This window comes from Thamnophis sirtalis, unplaced genomic scaffold (assembly GCF_051295495.1).
Source record: "Thamnophis sirtalis isolate CommonGarterSnake01/CBP01778 unplaced genomic scaffold, rThaSir2_p1.2 scaffold_10, whole genome shotgun sequence".
Classification (NCBI taxonomy): Eukaryota; Metazoa; Chordata; class Lepidosauria; order Squamata; family Natricidae; genus Thamnophis; species Thamnophis sirtalis.
This window is the reverse complement of record NW_028261390.1, coordinates 61,508,456-61,527,080: the sequence shown is the minus strand read 5'-3', so window position 1 is coordinate 61,527,080 and position 18,625 is coordinate 61,508,456. Positions and strand designations below refer to the sequence as shown.

General features: G+C 41.2%; 1 protein-coding gene across 1 annotated transcript in view; it reads right to left on the bottom strand.

Annotated features, from left to right (window-relative positions):
- Positions 1-18,625, bottom strand: part of LOC106554474 (bifunctional heparan sulfate N-deacetylase/N-sulfotransferase 3) — an 80,798-nt gene that overhangs the window by 49,352 nt on the left and 12,821 nt on the right. The window contains exon 3 of the mRNA XM_087724696.1: positions 1,656-1,743. Within this exon, the coding sequence (XP_087580822.1) occupies positions 1,656-1,743 (88 nt within the window). The remainder of the gene's footprint in view (positions 1-1,655; positions 1,744-18,625) is intronic.

The following is an 18,625-nucleotide window of genomic DNA, read 5'->3' as shown; positions in this document are numbered from 1 at the left end:
TGAAATGACACCTCAGAGTAAATCACAATGTGCCTCAGCTTTAAGTAATTGTGGTATTCTTAAACCTTAATGGGTGACTTTGTTGTATTCATTAATTAAGGGTAAAGGTTCCCCTCGCACATATGTGCTAGTCATTTCCAACTCTAGAGGGGTATTCATCTCCATTTCAAAGTCGAAGAGCCAGCACTGTCCAAAGACAACTCCGTGGCCAGCATGAATAAATGCCGAAGGTGCATGGAATGATGTTACCTTCCCACCAAAGGTGGTCCCTATTTTTCTACTTGCATTTTTACATGCTTTTGAACTGCAAGGTTGGTAGAAGCTGGGAGCTCACTCCATTAGGCAGCGCTAGTATTCGAACCGCTGAACTGCCGACCTTTCTGATTGACAAGCTCAGCATCTTAGCCACTAAGCCACTGCATCCCTAATTACTTATTAATTACTTTTGTTTAAAAAGGACTGAAAGCTGGTGCAGAACATTGAAATCACAGGCATCCATTTTCTACAGATTTCAACACACATTATTTCATGTATTTTAAATACTATCTATTCCCAGTCTCTTTATTGGCTGTTCAGAAAGGAAATGGCAGTTCAGTCGGACAAACTGATATAGCTGCCTGCCTGGGATCATTACGTTTTAGTAGTTCATTAAAACCAATGACTCTATCACAGAACAATATGGCCACTTCAGGGATGAGGCAACTTAAAGAGATACATTCTGAAATAATTGCGTACATGTACAATTTCAGAAGTCCCTAAGAGGCTGAAATATTGTCTGAAGTCCTTTATGAACTTCTCATCATAAGCACTGTAAATTGTTGCTGTGATTTCGTTGCACAATCACAATGACTTTTTTTGCATGATATGAACATGATATAAACAACAGCAACACTTTTATTATTTATAATAGTGGCAGACAACGATGCTATTCATACATTTTATTTGTATTCCAGAGTAAAACAAGTCATCATTGCACTGTTCCATCAATTCTTTGTACAACTTGCTTTTTTATTGAATAAAGTTTTATGAAAAAAAATCAGGGAATAGATTTTCTACGAGACCTCCCAAGTGTACATATTGGGTCAATTTTTCAATATAAGAAAGCTTGTCCCAGCTTCAGATATGTTAGGTTAATTCCTCAAAATATTTTTCAGCATGGCTGATATGTATTGGTAAATCTACACATCAGCAGATTATCAGGTTATTAAATCAGGTTATTAAATCCTGAATTAGAAATCTCAGTTGTCAAGTATGTTTATTTTTTTGCCCCTAGAAAAATTGTTTGAGAGAGACTTTCAAATGCATTTCTCTACTATTTTCTAGCATACTAACTACACTATTATTATCCACAAAAAAACTGCTTAAACATTATCCATGAGCTACCCTGGTATTATGGCTATACTGCTAGAATGTTAAAATTATGATATTCCTATGGATAATACAACAGTGCCACAGCTAAATACAACATAAGGAAGCGTATTAATTTTTTTTAGTTTTATTCTGCTGAAGGAATTTTTCATTTTTGTTCATGTTCCCAAAAGTTCTTTCTTTCATTTTGTTTAATAGAATAAAGTAAATCCACCCCAAACAGATTCCAATTATCTACAGTGCACAAACGGAAAATAATTTTACAATGTTTTTTTTTTTTTTTTTACCTGTGTGGTAAAATTTCCCTGAAAATCCCAGATTGAAAGTAAAATTTGTAATTTGAGCTCTCAAGAGGTTCTGAGTATCCAGTAGAGCCTGAAATAAAATTGAAATTAAAATGCATTAGATACATATTAAATGCAGGCCACCATTTTTTAGAGCTGTGTAATAGAAGCAAACTGTTCACCTTCAAAGCATTCTCCAAAAAAACTTCCTAACCTCCACATCTGATTGAATACCAACAATTCAGATATTGTATTTTTATTTAGTTTGAGTTTCTTGTAGACTATCATGATCAACAGACATTAACAAAGTATTAAAAATGAAGCTTGATCTTTGATGACATTTCTTTCTGAGGAACACTCTGAAGAGTATTTTAGCAATATCACTTATATACCGCTTCACAGTGCTTTACAGCCCTCTCTAAGCAGTTTATAGAGTCAGCCTATTGACCCCAACAATCTGGGTCCTCATTTTACTCACCTTGGTAGGAGGAAAAGCTGAGACAACCTTGAGCCTGGTGAGATTCGAACTGCCAAACTGCTGACAGCCGGTGATCAGCAGAAATAGCTTTCAGTACTGTACTCTAACCACTGCGCCACTCAATAGTCAAACATTTTAGTCAAAATTAGGTAGCGATGAAAAAAGATTGGAGATTGGTAGACAAGATACCAAGTTCTACTTAGACAGAAAAAAGACCATACATAAATAGCAACTGTCAAACCCTATTTTTTTTTTAAGTGATCCAATACTTTCAGATATTACAAAATTAAATTTTGGCATTAGTTTAATTTTATTTTTCCAACTACAAATAAGGTTTGTGTGTTTAAAAACAAAGCCGAGTGTAAAGCAATATGAAATTGAAAGAGAAGAAAAGTGCAGCATGCTTTTATTCTCGGAATGGCATTTCAAAACTCTCCTGATAAATAAGAAGCAGCGAAATCAGCCTCTGTTTGCAATGGCTTCTCTAGGATTTGTCTAATAACTTTAGGAAAAGTCTAATAACCTTGGGAAAATTTCTGCTTTAAATAAAGTGCCGGAGGCAAATTCCGCAACAATCAATCGGTCTTTAAAATGCATAGACTTATGCTGATTGTATGGAATTTCCCCATTTTCTGGGCTGGGAAATCACATTGGCTGCATATACCATACTGACCAACTTATGCTTGTAACATGCCCAGTGCTCTGGCTAATGACCATAGTTGAACCAGAAATATAAAGTTGAATTTTATTATTGCCACAAGATTACTGCTAGACAATTTATTCACAATAAATTAACACACCGACAAGACTTTGGCAGCAACCCAGACTTCCACAGATAAGAAATACACACCACAGCTTCTCCAGCTTTAGTATAATAGTTGAGTCCTGCAGAAAGCCTCCTCCCAAAGTCTCTTCTTATATACTGCCTTGGGAGGAGCCTAATCACAACCACCTAAGTCCAATTATCTCCTTTGTCTCTGTAATTGCTGCCGGCACTTATCTACCCATCTCTGCCGGGCGTCCAGGACCAATTCCCTCTGCACCTCCTCACTGCTCAAAGGCCTGACGTCTTCACCACTGCTCCAGGGCCTGACGTCAGAAACACACTCCCTTTGGCTTTCACTGTTGCTCCATGCCTCAGGCGCCTCCTGGTGGCCAACCAGCCTCTCTGGGCCCTGCTTGGAGTCTGAACCCTGTCCAGGGTCCTCCACGTCTTCCAGAGCCGACTCATAGGGTCCCTCACTATCGGAGTCTGTTGGCAGCTCCAACGGCTCCTGCTGGGCCACAACAGGTACTTGATGCTAAACCTCTAGTTACCAATCAGTATTTGACTGACCTATAACTTGAACTCCTAATGAAGTGCAAGACACTAATTAGAAAGCTATTAATTTTCACAATAAATAAGTTTCTTGAAATGTCTTTGAATATTAGTAGTTGAAGTTGGTAGTTATGTTGTTGGTTTGAGCTCCGAGCTTGGCGATTTGGTTGCAAACATTTCATCCCTATCGGAGGAGACATCGTCAGTGCATTTTGAGTTGTGCTTGTCTGGAGAAGTACTGGCCTTTTATAACCTTTCTGAGTCCTGCTCTGGTTTCAGATTCTGAATGCAGCATTTAAAGACCAACAGCCATGCTGCAAACAAAGTTTCAATTCGACAGATCACAAAAAATCGGACCACATCACACACAGCCAATCAAATCAACACCAAACCAGACCATGATATCATCAGAAGACATCTGAACAACAACAACAACAACACTAATTTACTTTACACAGATGATACTTAAAACCAGGGACTATGTCTCAGCCAATCACACAACCTGAAATCAGACCAGGACTCAGAGAGGTATGTATTTAAAGGCCTGACAAGCACAATCCAAAGGGCACTGAAGATGTCTCCCCGAATAGGGACGAAACATTTGCAACCAAATTGCAAATCTCGGAGATCAAACCAAGAATATAAACAAGTTTCTGATACCAATGTCAATCTTACTTTTCTCTTACAATTAGTAATTTTGCCAAATACACAAGATTTAAAAAAAGTAAAATAAAGAAAACTTTCAGATTACAATATATTATTTTAAAGCTATGAAATACTTTACCAATTGATTCTTAATTTATACAATTAAGTAGAAAGCAGCATGCAGTAGTTATCTTCAAAATAGGGCATATAGTTTCCTTTAGAAACTATATTTGCAATAGACAAGCTTAGTTAACATTTTGGTTGTTATGTCTCTGATTATTTTCAGGATGACTTGACATTTTACTTGTCATTTAGAGTCTAAAATCAGTATGTTAAAACTTATGAAAAATATAGAACAGCAGATGGCATGGATTATTTCACTCTTTCTCTATGAACTGTCTCAGAACAGGAATGCTTTCATGTGGGGGCAGAGAAAGAGGGACGGAGAAGAGAAATTTCATTTCTAAATGCTTTGGAATATTCAAATAATGTTCTTGAAATACTTTATACAGGCAGTCTTCGACTTATAACAATTAGTGACTGTTCAAAGTTACAATGGCACTTAAAAAAGTAAGGTATGACCATTTTTCACTCTTATGAGTGTTGCAAAAGCCCCAGTTTTGTATAGTAGTTAAAGCCCCAAGCTAAAAACTGAGAGACCCTGAGTTCTAGTTCACAAAGTTAACTGCGTGATCTCAGGCTGGTTGCTTCCTCTCAGCCCTAGGAAGGAGAGCAAACCACTTTCGAAAACGTTTGCCAAAAAAGAGAGTTGCAGAGAGTTCTCCAGGCAAACACCAGGAGTAAACATATGCAAGCCTGTGCATATTTACACACAAAGAGAGAATGCATTTAATTCAATTCAACTTGGACAGCACTTGACTTCAACTGATTCTGGGTAATTCACAATTAGTAACATTAAAAAGCATTACAAACTAAAAACAAGATAGCATTTGGCCACGGTATACAAATGGGAAACAATAATAGCACGCACAGCAAAAGGACTCTATCAGAGGTGGGTTGCTACTGGTTCGGACTGGTTCGGCCGAGTAGTTAGTAACTCGGTCTGTCATGGCCCCAAATCAGTTCTCTCGGTGGCACCGTAGCACCGCCATCTTGTTTTTTACTTCTGTGCATGTGCAGAAGCTTTTTTTTTTTTAGTACTGTGCGTGCACACGCATGAAGCATGCAAATCGGCAGTAGCAGCAAGCAGAACCCACCCCTGAAGTCTATAAATCTCACCCCAAATCTGGGAGAACAACCAGGTTTTCAAGGCTCTATGGAACATCAAAGGGTGGGAGCCTCACAATTTTCGGTGATCCCATTCTAAAGACAAAGTACCATTACCAAGAGCCGAGGTCGCACAGTGGTTAGAGTGAAGTACTGCAGCCACTTCAGCTGACTGTTAGCTGCAGTTCGGCGGTTCAAATCTCATTGGCTCAGGGTTGCCTCAGCCTTCCATCTTTCTGAGGTGGGTAAAATGAGGACCCAGACTGTGCGGGTGATATGCTGACTCTGTAAACCGCTTAGAGAGGGCTGAAAGCCCTATGAAGCGGTATATAAGTCTAACTGCTATTGCTATTGCTATTACAGAGAAAGCCTGTTTCCTGGTTGGTTTCTATAAATGACTAGATGACATTGTTTAATTGAAAATACCAGAAATATGCCAACTCTGCTGGCTTGTGTTTGTCAGATAGAATTTAGGGCAGACAGGATTCCCCCAAGGAATCTGGCCCAACATGTATAGCTATACGAGTAATAACCAGAACTTTGAATTGCAACTGGAAGCACTTTGGCAACCCATGCAATTCACACAGCCTATGAATTTTGGACAAGTTAAGCCGTCTCAGTGGATTTCAAGGAAAGTAACACATTGCTATAATCAAATCTTGAGGTGGGAAGGTAATGCGTGACTGTCCTCCCAGTTCAGGAAATGGTTCAACTGGTAGACCCAGATAGAGCTGAGCTGTGAGTCAGGCATGAAATCCTCTTATTTTCACTACCGGTTCGGTAGTAGGAGCGTGTGCGCAGAAGGTCAGTGATGATGTATGGGTGGGTGGGTGGAGCCTTGCACCATCGCCACTACCAGTTCGCCTGAACCAGTGTGAACCGGCAGAATACACCTCTGTTGTGAATCCAAGAGGACCCCCAGATTGTGCCCCAAGTCTTGAGTAGGGAATTGCTACCCCATAAAAGCTATGAAGGGGAAATCCTTGAATCGGTGGAGGGGAGGGGAGGGCTAATATCCACCAATAATCAGTCTAGGTGAGACTGAGTCAAGGTTGTTACTTACTTATCCAAATTCACTAAAAGAAAATAAAGAATTTAAACTGAAGAATGAGGATATACTTAAGTTGTTTGGAAATAGTACTTACTGTAAGCTTTCCTTTTTGGCATTCCATCTGAGTTTGTTATAGTTAGGTTTGATTGCTGGATTATTTGTTCCTGTATCTTGATAGCAGTTTTTAATACGCCTGATTCATTTATACATTTTTTTAAAAAAAAAATCTAAATTCTTTAAAGAAGCAGCCAGAGGAATGCAAACCAATTATGGCAATGTAGGCCAGTTATCGCTAACCAATGTTATTGAATAAAGCAATGCAATTAACAATCCTGTCTTTGAGATTTTATCTGCTTTGCCATTATCAGTTCTTGGGTCCTGCTCACTACCTAAGATGATTTAATTATCCTGTTGCTAAAACTCATTAAATTCCTTAATTAAAGGTTACAAAAATTCTCAGCCAATTAAACAACAACTAATGAGCACCCAGTTGTATTGCATTATTTTTTTAACCCCAATATAGTTTGATGGTGTCAGATTTAAGCTGGAGAGAAGATAATATTTAATCTATTTCATAAATAAAAACGCAGTTCTCCAATTGGAAAATGCACACAGGTCACAAGATTTCCATTAGATATTTCACAATATTTTAAACTCAGTTTCCTATCCGAGTAACTTGAGGAAAGAAGCAAACCTCTAGCAGATCACAATATGGGTGTATTTACCTCGGCTTCCTTCAAAAGCATGAAGCAAAGTCTTGATCCTGGAAAAACCTCTTTTATTTACATGACTGTGAATTCTTTTCATTCACAGTCAACAAGGCTTGGCAAACAGGCTTTCAGAGGAATATTTATCAACACGAACCCTATCTCGCTCAGAGAGCTGCCAGATAACTAGATTCCAAATGCAGGGCAAGGCAACACTTGGCACAGAGTCTCTTATAGTCACAAACAGAACTTTCCACTCTTGAAACAACTGAAAGAATGAATTGTTTCCTGCAAAAGCCCACTCCCCATTTGCTCCTCCTCCTATGGGAGGGGCCAATCACCTCCAAGGTGTGGCTTCATTCCCAAGTCGACCCTCCTTTCTTAGTTGTTCTTGTCTTTGGGCAGCTCTGCGCATGCACACACTGGGTATAGGCTCCAGCTGTTCCTCTGGCTCACTGCTATCTAACTCCCTCTCTGCCTCTGATGCAGAGCCCTCGTCTGAGCTTCCCTCAGCCCCCAGGACTGGCCCATGTTTCTTCCAACCTCCACAGGGTCTGACTCTGCTGGCCGCTGGCGGGCCACAACAATGTGTGGAGTGCTGAATTTGGTTTTGTGCACCCAGGCCCAGCCCTTATTTTTGTAAAGCCTTTCCTCTCTCACAGTCAACCAAATATTTTTGAACTACCCACAAGCAGGATATGGAGACATATTCCTTGCTGGATGTTTTTATCCTACAACTGCCAATTGGATGCATGCAAGTTCCAACCTAGAACCAGTTTTTCTGTGATTTTCTATGGCTGCAAAGTATATGACGTGAAGATAAAGGCAGAACTATTCCTAGGGTATACTAAAAAGCAAAGACATCACTGCCAACAAAAGTGTGTATAGCCAAGGCTATGGTTTTTCCATTTGCAATGTATGGCTGTGAAAGTTGGACCATAAGGAAGGCTGAGAGCCACAGAATTGAGGGCTTTGAACTATGGTGCTGGAGAAGACTCCTGCGAGTCCCTTGGGCTGCAAGACGATCAAACCAGTCAGTCATAGAGGAGATCAACCCTGACTGCTCTTTAGAAGGCCAGATCCTGAAGAGGAAACTCAAATACTTTGGCCACCTAATGAGAAGGAAGGACTCACTGGAGAAGAGCCTCATGCTGGGAAAGATTGAGAGCAAATGAAGAAGGGGACGACAGAGAATGAGATGGCTGGATGGAGTCACCGAAGCTTAAATGGACTCCAGAGGATGGTAGAGAACAGGAAGGCCTGGAGGAATGTTGTCCATGGGGTTGCGATGGGTTAGACACGACTTCGCAACTAACAACAACAACATTCTTCTGGGTCTATCTGATGGAATCAGTGCATTCACAAAATGGACAATGACATGACTGTTTCAGTTACATACTCCGCTCAGCTGCATCACTGATAAAGCAATTTGTCTGACGATCCCTTAAGCTTATAATCATATGTTTAAAATATTGAATAGGAAAACAGAGTTATTCATTAGTGGTTTAATACCATTACAATTACTATAATTGTAATGGTACTAAAACACTAATGTATGATACCTTTTGGAATATAAGTTATCACTCTTTTCCCTTCACATATATTATTTTAAATAGACAGAATTTTATTGTTAGCATGATCATCTCAACTGCAATACAGATGGACCTCGACTTACAAGAGTTTATTTAGTGACAATGGCACTTATGACTGTGTTCACACTTATGAGCTTTGCAGCATCCCCATGGTGACATAATCAAAATTCAGCTGCTTGGCAAGCGGTTCATACTTATGACGGTTTCAGTGTCCTGGGATCATGTGATCAGCTTTTGCAAACCTCTGACAAGCAGAGTCAATGGGAAAGCCAGATTCACTTAACAACCATATTACTAACTTAACAAATGCAATGATTCACTTAACAACTGTGGCAAGAAAAGTCGTAGCTCACAAATGTTTCACTTAAGCAACATAAATTTTGTGCTCAATTGTAACTCAATGACTATTTGGATATCACATTCCTGGCTGGCCTACCTAATGAGATTGAAATCATTCTGGAAACCACACAGTAAATCATGACTATCAACATGTACATTTACCTAGTCGAAATCTGTAAAGAAATGCAATGGACATATTCAAAACACAATTCCAAGGCATTCCCTGAACATATCATATTTGACGAGATGTGCCTGTATCAGAGGTGGCATTCAGCCAGGGGTGGGTTTCTCGCCCCGTTCCAACCAGTTCGGTTGGAACGGGGCCGGCAGCGTCCTCGTGCACGCGCGCGGTGCACGCATGCGTACTAGCGTCTGCGCGACGCTCCAGCTGCTCCTGGAGGATCGCACAGGTGCTGTATGCATCCTGCGCCTGCGTAGAAGCGCAGAACTCGTCAAAACCAGGTAAGGACCGCGGGCGGGCGGGCGCGCCCTTCGCCGTTCCCGGAAGCTACTTACTTCCGGGTTCGCTGACCAACCGGTTCGCAGGGACCGCCGTGAACCGGTTGAAACCCACCCCTGCATTCAGCTGGTTCTCTCCGGTTTGGGCGAACTGGTAGCAGTGGCTGCGGGAGACTCTGCCCACCTGCCCCGATGTAATGCATGAGCACTGCACATGCGCGGAAGGTGGTGCACTTGTGCAGATGCACACGCTCACAGTTGCGAACCGGTAGGAAAGTAAGTGAATCTTACCCCTGGCCTGTATGTATGTACTCCTGCATATGAAATATATAAAACACCTGCCTTATTTGTCTTCTTTGCCCTAGAGGTATTTCACCCTGCCCAAAGTGTTGCCTTCCAGTTTTACTGCAGCCTGGAAGGTGATGGAAACTGTAATCCAACCTGTCTCACAAAGGTGTCAGTTTGTGAAAAGGTACTTTAGTCCTAAGAGTTAATCATCCTGAAGTTATATCCCTTCCAGTTATTAATTTAACTGTCTCTCTGTGCTAGGTTAACCATGAATCTTTTCTGCATTACCCATGCCTGGCTGGGCACAGTTCCTTTTATCAAGAAACAATGTGATCAGACTCTGTGCGTCAAGAAGGGCAATATTCTGACATTTTGCTAAGGTCTGAAAATGTCTATAACCAGCACTGGGTCTGCCAGCAGCTTCAGATGTCACACTGAGATAAATAAGCTTCAAATCAAGAGCCAGCGTATGTTTCTCCTTCCTGATTTCTGTGCACAAAAAACACGGGACTTGGTTTTATTACCAGCTTCAAATTCAGCTCCTGCTTAACTTTTGAATCCTAACAGCTTTTTCGTTTGCTTGTACAATTACTTTACACAACGCGATGCAGTTTGCCGTAGTAATATATGCCATTGATTTCTACTCCCCATCTCTCAGTTAGTTCATTGTGCACCGAATAATCTTAAATTGAAATTGATGTTCAATGATGCAGCAATGCCACCCTAAATGATATAATGTATATCATTCTAAAGGAATTTCCATAAGAACATCCTTGTGTAAAGACTCTCATTTCCCCCCTTTAATTCATTGTATCATTTGAAACTGGGCAAAGGCCCTATGCCTGTTTAGTAGTAGCTATAATTCCAGGGTTCCCAAGTTCCAAATATTCTGTTTCAAGGAGGCTGTTAGCCATTTAAGAATTATTACCAGATTTAGCAAAGATTCCTTCTGAATAAAGTTTAATGCTGCTCCATTTACTTTTAGCCAAGGTGGCGCAGTGGTTAAATGCAGCACTGCAGGCTACTGCTAGATCAGCAGGTCAGTGGTTCAAATCTCACCGGCTCAGGGTTGACTCAGCCTTCCATCCTTCCGAGGTGGGTAAAATGAGGACCCAGATTGTTGGGGGCAATATGCTGACTCTCTGTAAACCGCTTAGAGAGGCCTGAAAGGCCTATGAAGCGGTATATAAGTCTACTGCTATTGCTATTGCTATTGTCCCTGCCAGCTCCAAATGGTTTCCAAACATCAGTTCATCACGTTCCCATAGTGTAGAGTGGAAGCTGGGTTGCGGAAGAGCTAAATCAGGTAAAGCTCAAGGCGCAGCGTCTGGATCTGGCCCGTGGAGGCCACCCTGGAAACAGCAAAAGACTGACCTGCGATGCTTCTGCTAGAGAAAAAAAGGTCCTAAGCTCCATTTTCATTGGCAGAGGGTTGCAGGAGGCGATGGCAGCTGAAAACAGAGCTCGGGTGCCTGTTTTCACTGGCAAAGCACTTGGGCTGCCACAGGTGCCCCTGTCAGGAGTGACGTCAAGCTGGCCATGCCCTCCCGCCCCCCGAACACAACCCTGATGTGCCCTCAATGAAATCGAGTTTGACACCCCTGAGCTAAATAGTAACTTCTGATCAGTGGTGGGTTTCAAAAAAATTTGGAACCTCTTCTGTAGGTGTGGCCTGCTTTCCGGGTCCACTGGTAGAACCTCTTCTAACTGGTTCGGTAGATTTGACAAACCGGTTCTACCGAACTGGTGTGAACTGGTAGGAACCCACCTCTGCTTCTGAGGGCGAGTAAGTCCTTCCTCTCACTTCATCATATTTGTCATTGTTAATCTATTTTTAATGTTTTATTGATATTATGGTATTTTTTAATTGTTGTCAGCTCTCTACAGCTATTAAGAGTTGAGCAATACCAGAGTTTAAAAAATAATAAGATTTTAAAATCAAAATTGACACATTAGGGCATAAATCGGTTGTGGTGGTCCCAATAGTTATCAGCACCCTGGGTGCCAAACCCAAATGTCTTGCGCAGTAGAATGGTACCTTGTGGTCAATTGGTTCTGGGAGGTACAATGAGTAACAAAAATGATGAGTAACAAACAAATGTTTTCCCATAGAGAATAATGTAGTGAGTCACAAGGCAGCTGACACCAACAAATTCTAGCTTATGCATTGAGTACAAAGAAAAAATTAGTACTAGAACAAAGTTTTCACATAAAAATGCATTGAGTACCAACTTCGGTTAATTTCAAAGCAGTTGAGTACCAAGATACCATTGTATTTGAAATCTGCACACTGACCAAATGTCCATCTATCAATTGCAAAAGGCCACACTGCTTGGAGCTACACATGCACTATTCTAATACATTATGACATTCTGTGTTCTTGGGAAGAACTCAATGTGTATGAAGGGCAACAGCAGCTAAAGAACAGGCATATTGTTATGAATAGATTACAATAATGAATAGATGCTAAATCTAAATATTTGGCTGACTGCGCAATGAATCAGAATAGTAAAAACAACAGGTAAAGTGGGTGCAATATAGTAATAGACACATTAGTTTCAATCTCAAAACAATGGAGCACCACTTGAACATTACCGGCATTGACAAAATCACCATCAGTCAATTGCAAAAGGCAAGTTAACTTGGAACAGCTTGCATCCTATGACATAACCATCAAACAACAACACCTCCCTATTGCAGGTCCTTGGGAAGGACTTGGTAGGTGACTAAAAATGCCAAATCCAGTCTAACCATCTGGCTGACTATACAACGAACCGTAATACTAAGAACTGTGCCTGACCAACCAGGCAGGACTACTGGAAGAAAAGTTGCTTACCTGGTACAAATGTACTGAAAACAAAGAAATAATGGTTTTCTGTAACAAATCAAATCCAATAAGAAAAATAAATGTAAAAATAATGCACTAGTTCTTGCAAAAATAACACCCTGCAAAGGGCAAAAAAATCAAAAGCCTTCCCAGAAGTAGCTCAGACGGGAGATACAAGCAGGTGAAATTGGCAGTAGAGGAAACCAACAATTAAATTGTTTTCATTCCCAAACCAGGCACCCTCTCCTCTGCCTTCTCTTCAAGAAGAACCAAGTCCTTTAACTGCAAAGCAAGAAGAAGTCAAATGAAGAATAACTGAGCATTTAGAGCAGCACAAAAACAACACAATAAGATTGCCTGCATTGATGCTTGTAAAAGAAATAAAAATAAAAAAGACAAAGAAACAATAACGAAAGCTATCAATCATGTAATATCAAAAATGCCAACTCACTGCAAGAAACAAGCCAGCTGTACAGCTACAATTAAAATATAATAGAAGCAGAGGTGGGTTCCTACCAGTTCGCACCTATTCGGTAGAACCGGTTCGTCAAATCTACCGAACCGGTTAGAAGAGGTTCCACCAGTGGACCCGGAAAGCAGGCTACACCTACAGAAGAGCTTCCAAAATTTTTTGAAACCCACCACTGGTCCTTGCATATGATTATTCTACACTATCATGCTCATATTTATAAAACTCAGTGCCTCTGTGAAAGGTAAGGATGACTACTGCATTTGTGGTACAATCAGAACATTGTGTGTGTTGAAGTTGTTTTAACGCAAACCAAAGATGCCTTTTAAAAACCAAGTTTACATCATATTCTTATGCATGCCGGTGCTGTGTGTGATGCAATTTAAGGTGGTTCTGACAAGTGTTGTCGGCATCTTCATATCCGGTCACATGGGCGGCAAGCCACTCCCACCCAGTCACATGGGCAGCAAGCCACTCCCACAAAGGAGGCCACACCCACAGAGTAAGTTCGAACAATTTTTGAAACCCACCACTGAATAGAAGATAATAGAAGATAACAAACATGGGGGGGGGGAGGCCAAACATCACTAAATTGGTTGGAAAATCAGATCAGCATGTCAAGATCAGATCCAAGAAAGCTAGAAGAAGTGAAACAAAAGTAGCTGAAGAAAAAGAAGACAAAAGAATACCCCGATGTCAGCTTGCATTTTAATGTTCGATGTTGAAATCTACAAAAGGCATTCTAAACAAAAACAAAAAAAGGAATATCACCTTTGGTCTAGAGACAAGGAAGATCAAGCAAGCACTGGAAATAATGAAATAGTAAATAATGTGGTGAAATGCTCCCGGTTCAGACCGGTTCGCCCAAAAAAATGCTATTGGTTCAGCCGAACCAGTATTTCCGAGGATCAGCTGTGACACGCGATTTATATTAGCTAGAATCGTCGGGTTTCCTGCTTTCTAGTTAATCTAAATTGCGTTGCACAGCACATCCCCCCCCTCGCTGTGCTACTTACCTTTGCGGATTCGGAAAGCTTCAAAATGTTCCTTTTTTAGCGCTGTGTGGGCGTGCCTCAGGCATGCCTGTGCACGCAAAGTGCATGCTAGGTAGCAGACTCACTGAACCGGTAGCAGACTTCAGAGGATTTTACCGCTGGTCATAGCCAAGAAAATCAGCAGGTATGAAGCTTGAATTCCACATTTTAAGTAGAATTTCCAATTTAAGTCGAATCAGAAACGTTTCCATCAACCCATCAACAGAAATATTGCAATGGACTTGCCAACAATTGACCAAGATGAAATAGTGCAGTTCTATTTTGCAAGCATATCCATAATGTGTTTTCAAAGTGTCAACTGTGTCTACCAGTTTTTTTAAAAAAAAGTTAGGAATCAGTCTTCTATCCTATAGGTATATTAGAACTTCAAGTTATGGAATTCCAAGCTTCAGGAAGTTACAATAAGTTGGGAGATTTCTTTGCTTAGATGTATCACTGAACTTTAGAAGGCGTAGGATGGCTTGCAAGTTGAGTTGGAAATAAAGTCAGAAGATAGAACGGAGAACAAAGTCTTGGGATTTATTTTGTATCTAACCTACTGCCCAAGCCATAAAACACTTGAAGTTTCCATTTCTTTTTATAGTTCAGTGCATCATTAGAAAAGCAACTGCAACCACCACGGCAGCAATAAAATCCTATTACTTGAGAAGTACTGGTTTATTTTCTATACTGAAACAAGATGCAACAACAAAAAAAATAGCTTAAAAGTTTATGTCTTGCCATTTTTAATTTTGGTTTTCCTCCTCCAGCGCCTCAAAGAAATAAAGCCAGCTAAATTTCTTGTATCATTTTCAATGTAAACATATATACCAGTGGTGGGATTCAAATAATTTAACAACCAGTTATCTGCCCTAATGACCAGCTGGGTAGGCGGGGCTCAGTGGTCATGTGATCATGTGGGCGTGGCCAAGTCAATGTCACTAGGTCGATGGGCGCTTCGCCTTAGCTGTTACAATGTAATGAGGGTTAACCAGAGAGGCAGTTTCTGTAAGCAGGGCAATAAAGATTAGGCTAGAAACACCACCAGAATGTTTCCTTCCTGCCTTCCTTATAGGATTAGCCCTGTAAAGTGGGAAAAAACAAAATAAGATTTCTTCCAACAACCGGTTCTCTGAACTACTTAGAAAGTTAACAACCGGTTCTCCTGGATAGGAGAAGAGAGGGTGCCCACTGATACATACTACATGAACTGTTGCATCCGCCCGGACGCAGCCGACAGATGCAGCCGGAGCGTGAAGAAGATCCGATTGGCTCTGGCACGGCTGCCGGCTGGCGGGAGAAATGCCACCACCCGATTGGTTCCCCGCCTGACAGCTGTCAGTATAAATAGCTGTCAGGTGGGCATTGTTCTGTTCTCCTCCCGTTCTTGTTAGCTGTTCTAGTTGAATAAAAGTTTACGTTGAAGAACCCTTTCCTGCGTCTGTCTGAATTTAAAATGAACTAAAGGACATTTCCACTTTCCAAGCTGTATTTCTTGAATGAAAAAGAACGAAGTTCCCTCGATTGTCAGAAACCGGTGCTGCCATAAGAACTGCTATTTTGTGGTTTAAGGCTACAGTAGTGATGGTTGCATACAACACTATACATATTGCAATGGTTTGTTAGATTTTAGCTTAGCTGGGTGTTTTATAAACCCAGCATTTGAATTACATGGTTTCTTGCATTGTGTACTGTGCAGATATAACCATATAACAATTACAATATATTCCATACATTATGATTACACAAGCAATAGTTTACTGTAATATGTGAACCCAGTCAATACATATAGGTGGTCCTCAACTTACAACAGTTCATTTAGTGACCGTTCAAAGTTACAACAGTACTAAAAAAATCACATAACCATTTTCACACTTATGACTGTTGCAGCATCCACATGGTCACACGATCAAAATTCACATGCTTGTCAATTTGACGACAAAGTCTTTCAAGGGAGGATTTACAGTCACAGACCTTATTTGGCTTGGAGAGCTGCCAGGCCGATATCTGCAAAACTCAGCAAGGAGTCTTGGACAGTCACGAACCAATGAAACGGACTAGTTGTCTCCTGCAAACTCCACTCCCCTTTTGCTCCTCTTTTATTTCCTCTGGGAGCGGCCATTCATCATCCACCTGTGACCTTACTCCCAAGTACGACCCCTGTTCTTTAGCTGTTCTCTTTGTCTGGCAAACTCTGTGCGTGCGCACACTGGGAACAGGCTCCAGCTGTTCATCTGCCTCACTGATGTCTGACTCTGAAGGCAGCTGATAACCGGCATACGGCTCTGGCCTCCCGTCTGCTTCCGACACAGAGCCCTCATCAGGGCCTTCCCCAGACTCCAGGACTGGCCCATGTTCCTCCCATGTTCCGCTGGGACAAGTAACAAGAGCTCACTCCGCTACACGGTGCTAGGGAATCGAACTGCCCACCTTTCTGATCGACAAGCTCAGCGTCTTAGCCAATGAGCCACTGTGTCCCTCTGGGGTCGTGGTTATTGATTAGGATACAATAATTGTCTGGAAAATGAAATATAGGATCCCAGCAGGAAGAAAAAGACACACCTTTTTATTCCTAGTTCTCTTGAACTTAAAGCACTGCTGAATCAGAGACTTCGGTATGCAATCTGATTCATACTGACTGACACATCTGGTCCATTAGTGCATTCAAAGATCACAGATTGCTCTAGCTGTGCAGTGCTAAAGCCCTGAGGCTCCACAGTTGGCAACTGTTACACAGTGCTTATTTATTTTTTACCATGCCCTTAACTAAGGTACTTCGAACAGTATTTTTCTGGTAGGTCCACTGATGCCTGTCTACAATTCTGTACCTTATTCTAAATTTCTAAATTCTAAAAGAGTTGTTTTTGCAAAAACATTTCTCTTACGTGGATAGCTTTTATTTTTAATTCCAAGGGGTAAAAGAAAATTGCTATATATTCTGTCATCACAGTACATATCATCCCTATATAATTCTACGGTGAAATTCGAACAATAAGGAAGGCGTTGCTTGCAGTTAAATCAAGGAAAATAAATACCGTAGGAATGCTATTGAAACCATGTATAGCTCATTTGGTGCACTTTTGCTTCCCGATGTACTTGGTTTTTATTTTTATTTCTTAAATTTGGGGAAAATAAGCTGGCCATATAAATTTTTAGGGTCTTTAAAGAGTCCCACTGTTGGGGGAGTGTGAAATAAAAGGCATGTCATTGAGCTAATTCAATTTGTAGTAAGTAGTTCTTTTTCTACACATACAAGGCTAACATTTTGAGTAAACACGTGTTCATGTTGTCTACATACGCCTCCATGTAACCTCAATATTCCACTAAATAACAACAACAACAATAACAACAACAATGCAACCCCGTATCAACCATCAGTACCAATCAATGGTATTTGTGACACATTTTTAAATAGTCAGTTGACTGAGTTTCATGTTTAATGAATAAAAGAGATAATAATTTTACAAAAGACATCAATAAATTGCAGCTTCCTGCAATAACACCAGCGGAACTGCAAAAAACTGTGCTACTCGTAACATCATATATTTTAAGAAGGTACTTGGTTGATACCTAGGATGCTGGCAGCAACCCGTATTAACCATTAGCACCAGTCAATGGTATTTGTGATGCATTTTTGAATGTCCAGTTGACGGAGTTTCATGTTTAATGAATAAAGTATATAATAATAATATACCGCTTTATAGTGCTTTACAGCCCTCTAAGCGGTTTAGAGTCAGCGTATTGCTCTGTATCTCTATATCTCTATGCCTGCCTGCCTGCCTGCCTGCCTGCCTGCCTGCCTGCCTGCCTACCTACCTACCTATCTATCTACCAGTCAATTATAACTCTGGTTTTCAATAGCAATAGCAATAGCAGTTAATTTGAGTTTGAGTTTTATTGAGCTTGTATGCCGCCCTACTCCCGGGAGACTCAGGGCGGCTAACAATAAAAAGGGAAGGGGGGTACAAAATAAAAACAACAGTTAAAAAATTTCAGCAACAGTCATAACATAGGATGGGGCTGGATAATTCAACAGCCCCAGGCCTGCCGGAACAGCCAGGTCTTAGTTGCTTTGCAGAAAGCCAGAAGGGTAGTAAGGGTCCGGATCTCAACAGGGAGATCGTTCCATAGGGACGGAGCAGCCACAGAGAAGGCCCTCCCCCGGGGGTTTGCCAGCTGACATTGGCCAGCAGATGGAATCCAGAGGAGGCCTAGTCTGTGGGATCTAATAGGTCTTTGGGAGGTGACTGGCAGGAGGCGGTCTCTCAGGTAGTTAGACTTATATACTGCTTCATAGAGCTTTCAGCCCTCTCTAAGCGGTTTACAGAGTCAGCATATTGCCCCCAACAGCCTGGGTCCTCATTTTACCCACCTCGGAAGGATGGAAGGCTGAGTCAACCTTGAGCCGGTGAGATTTGAACCGCCGAACTGCAGATAGCAGTCAGCTGAAGTAGCCTGCAATATTGCACTCTACCCACTACGCCACCTCGGCTCATAGTGTTGCTTCTCCCTGAGGTAAGTATTTAGGGTCAGAGTCTC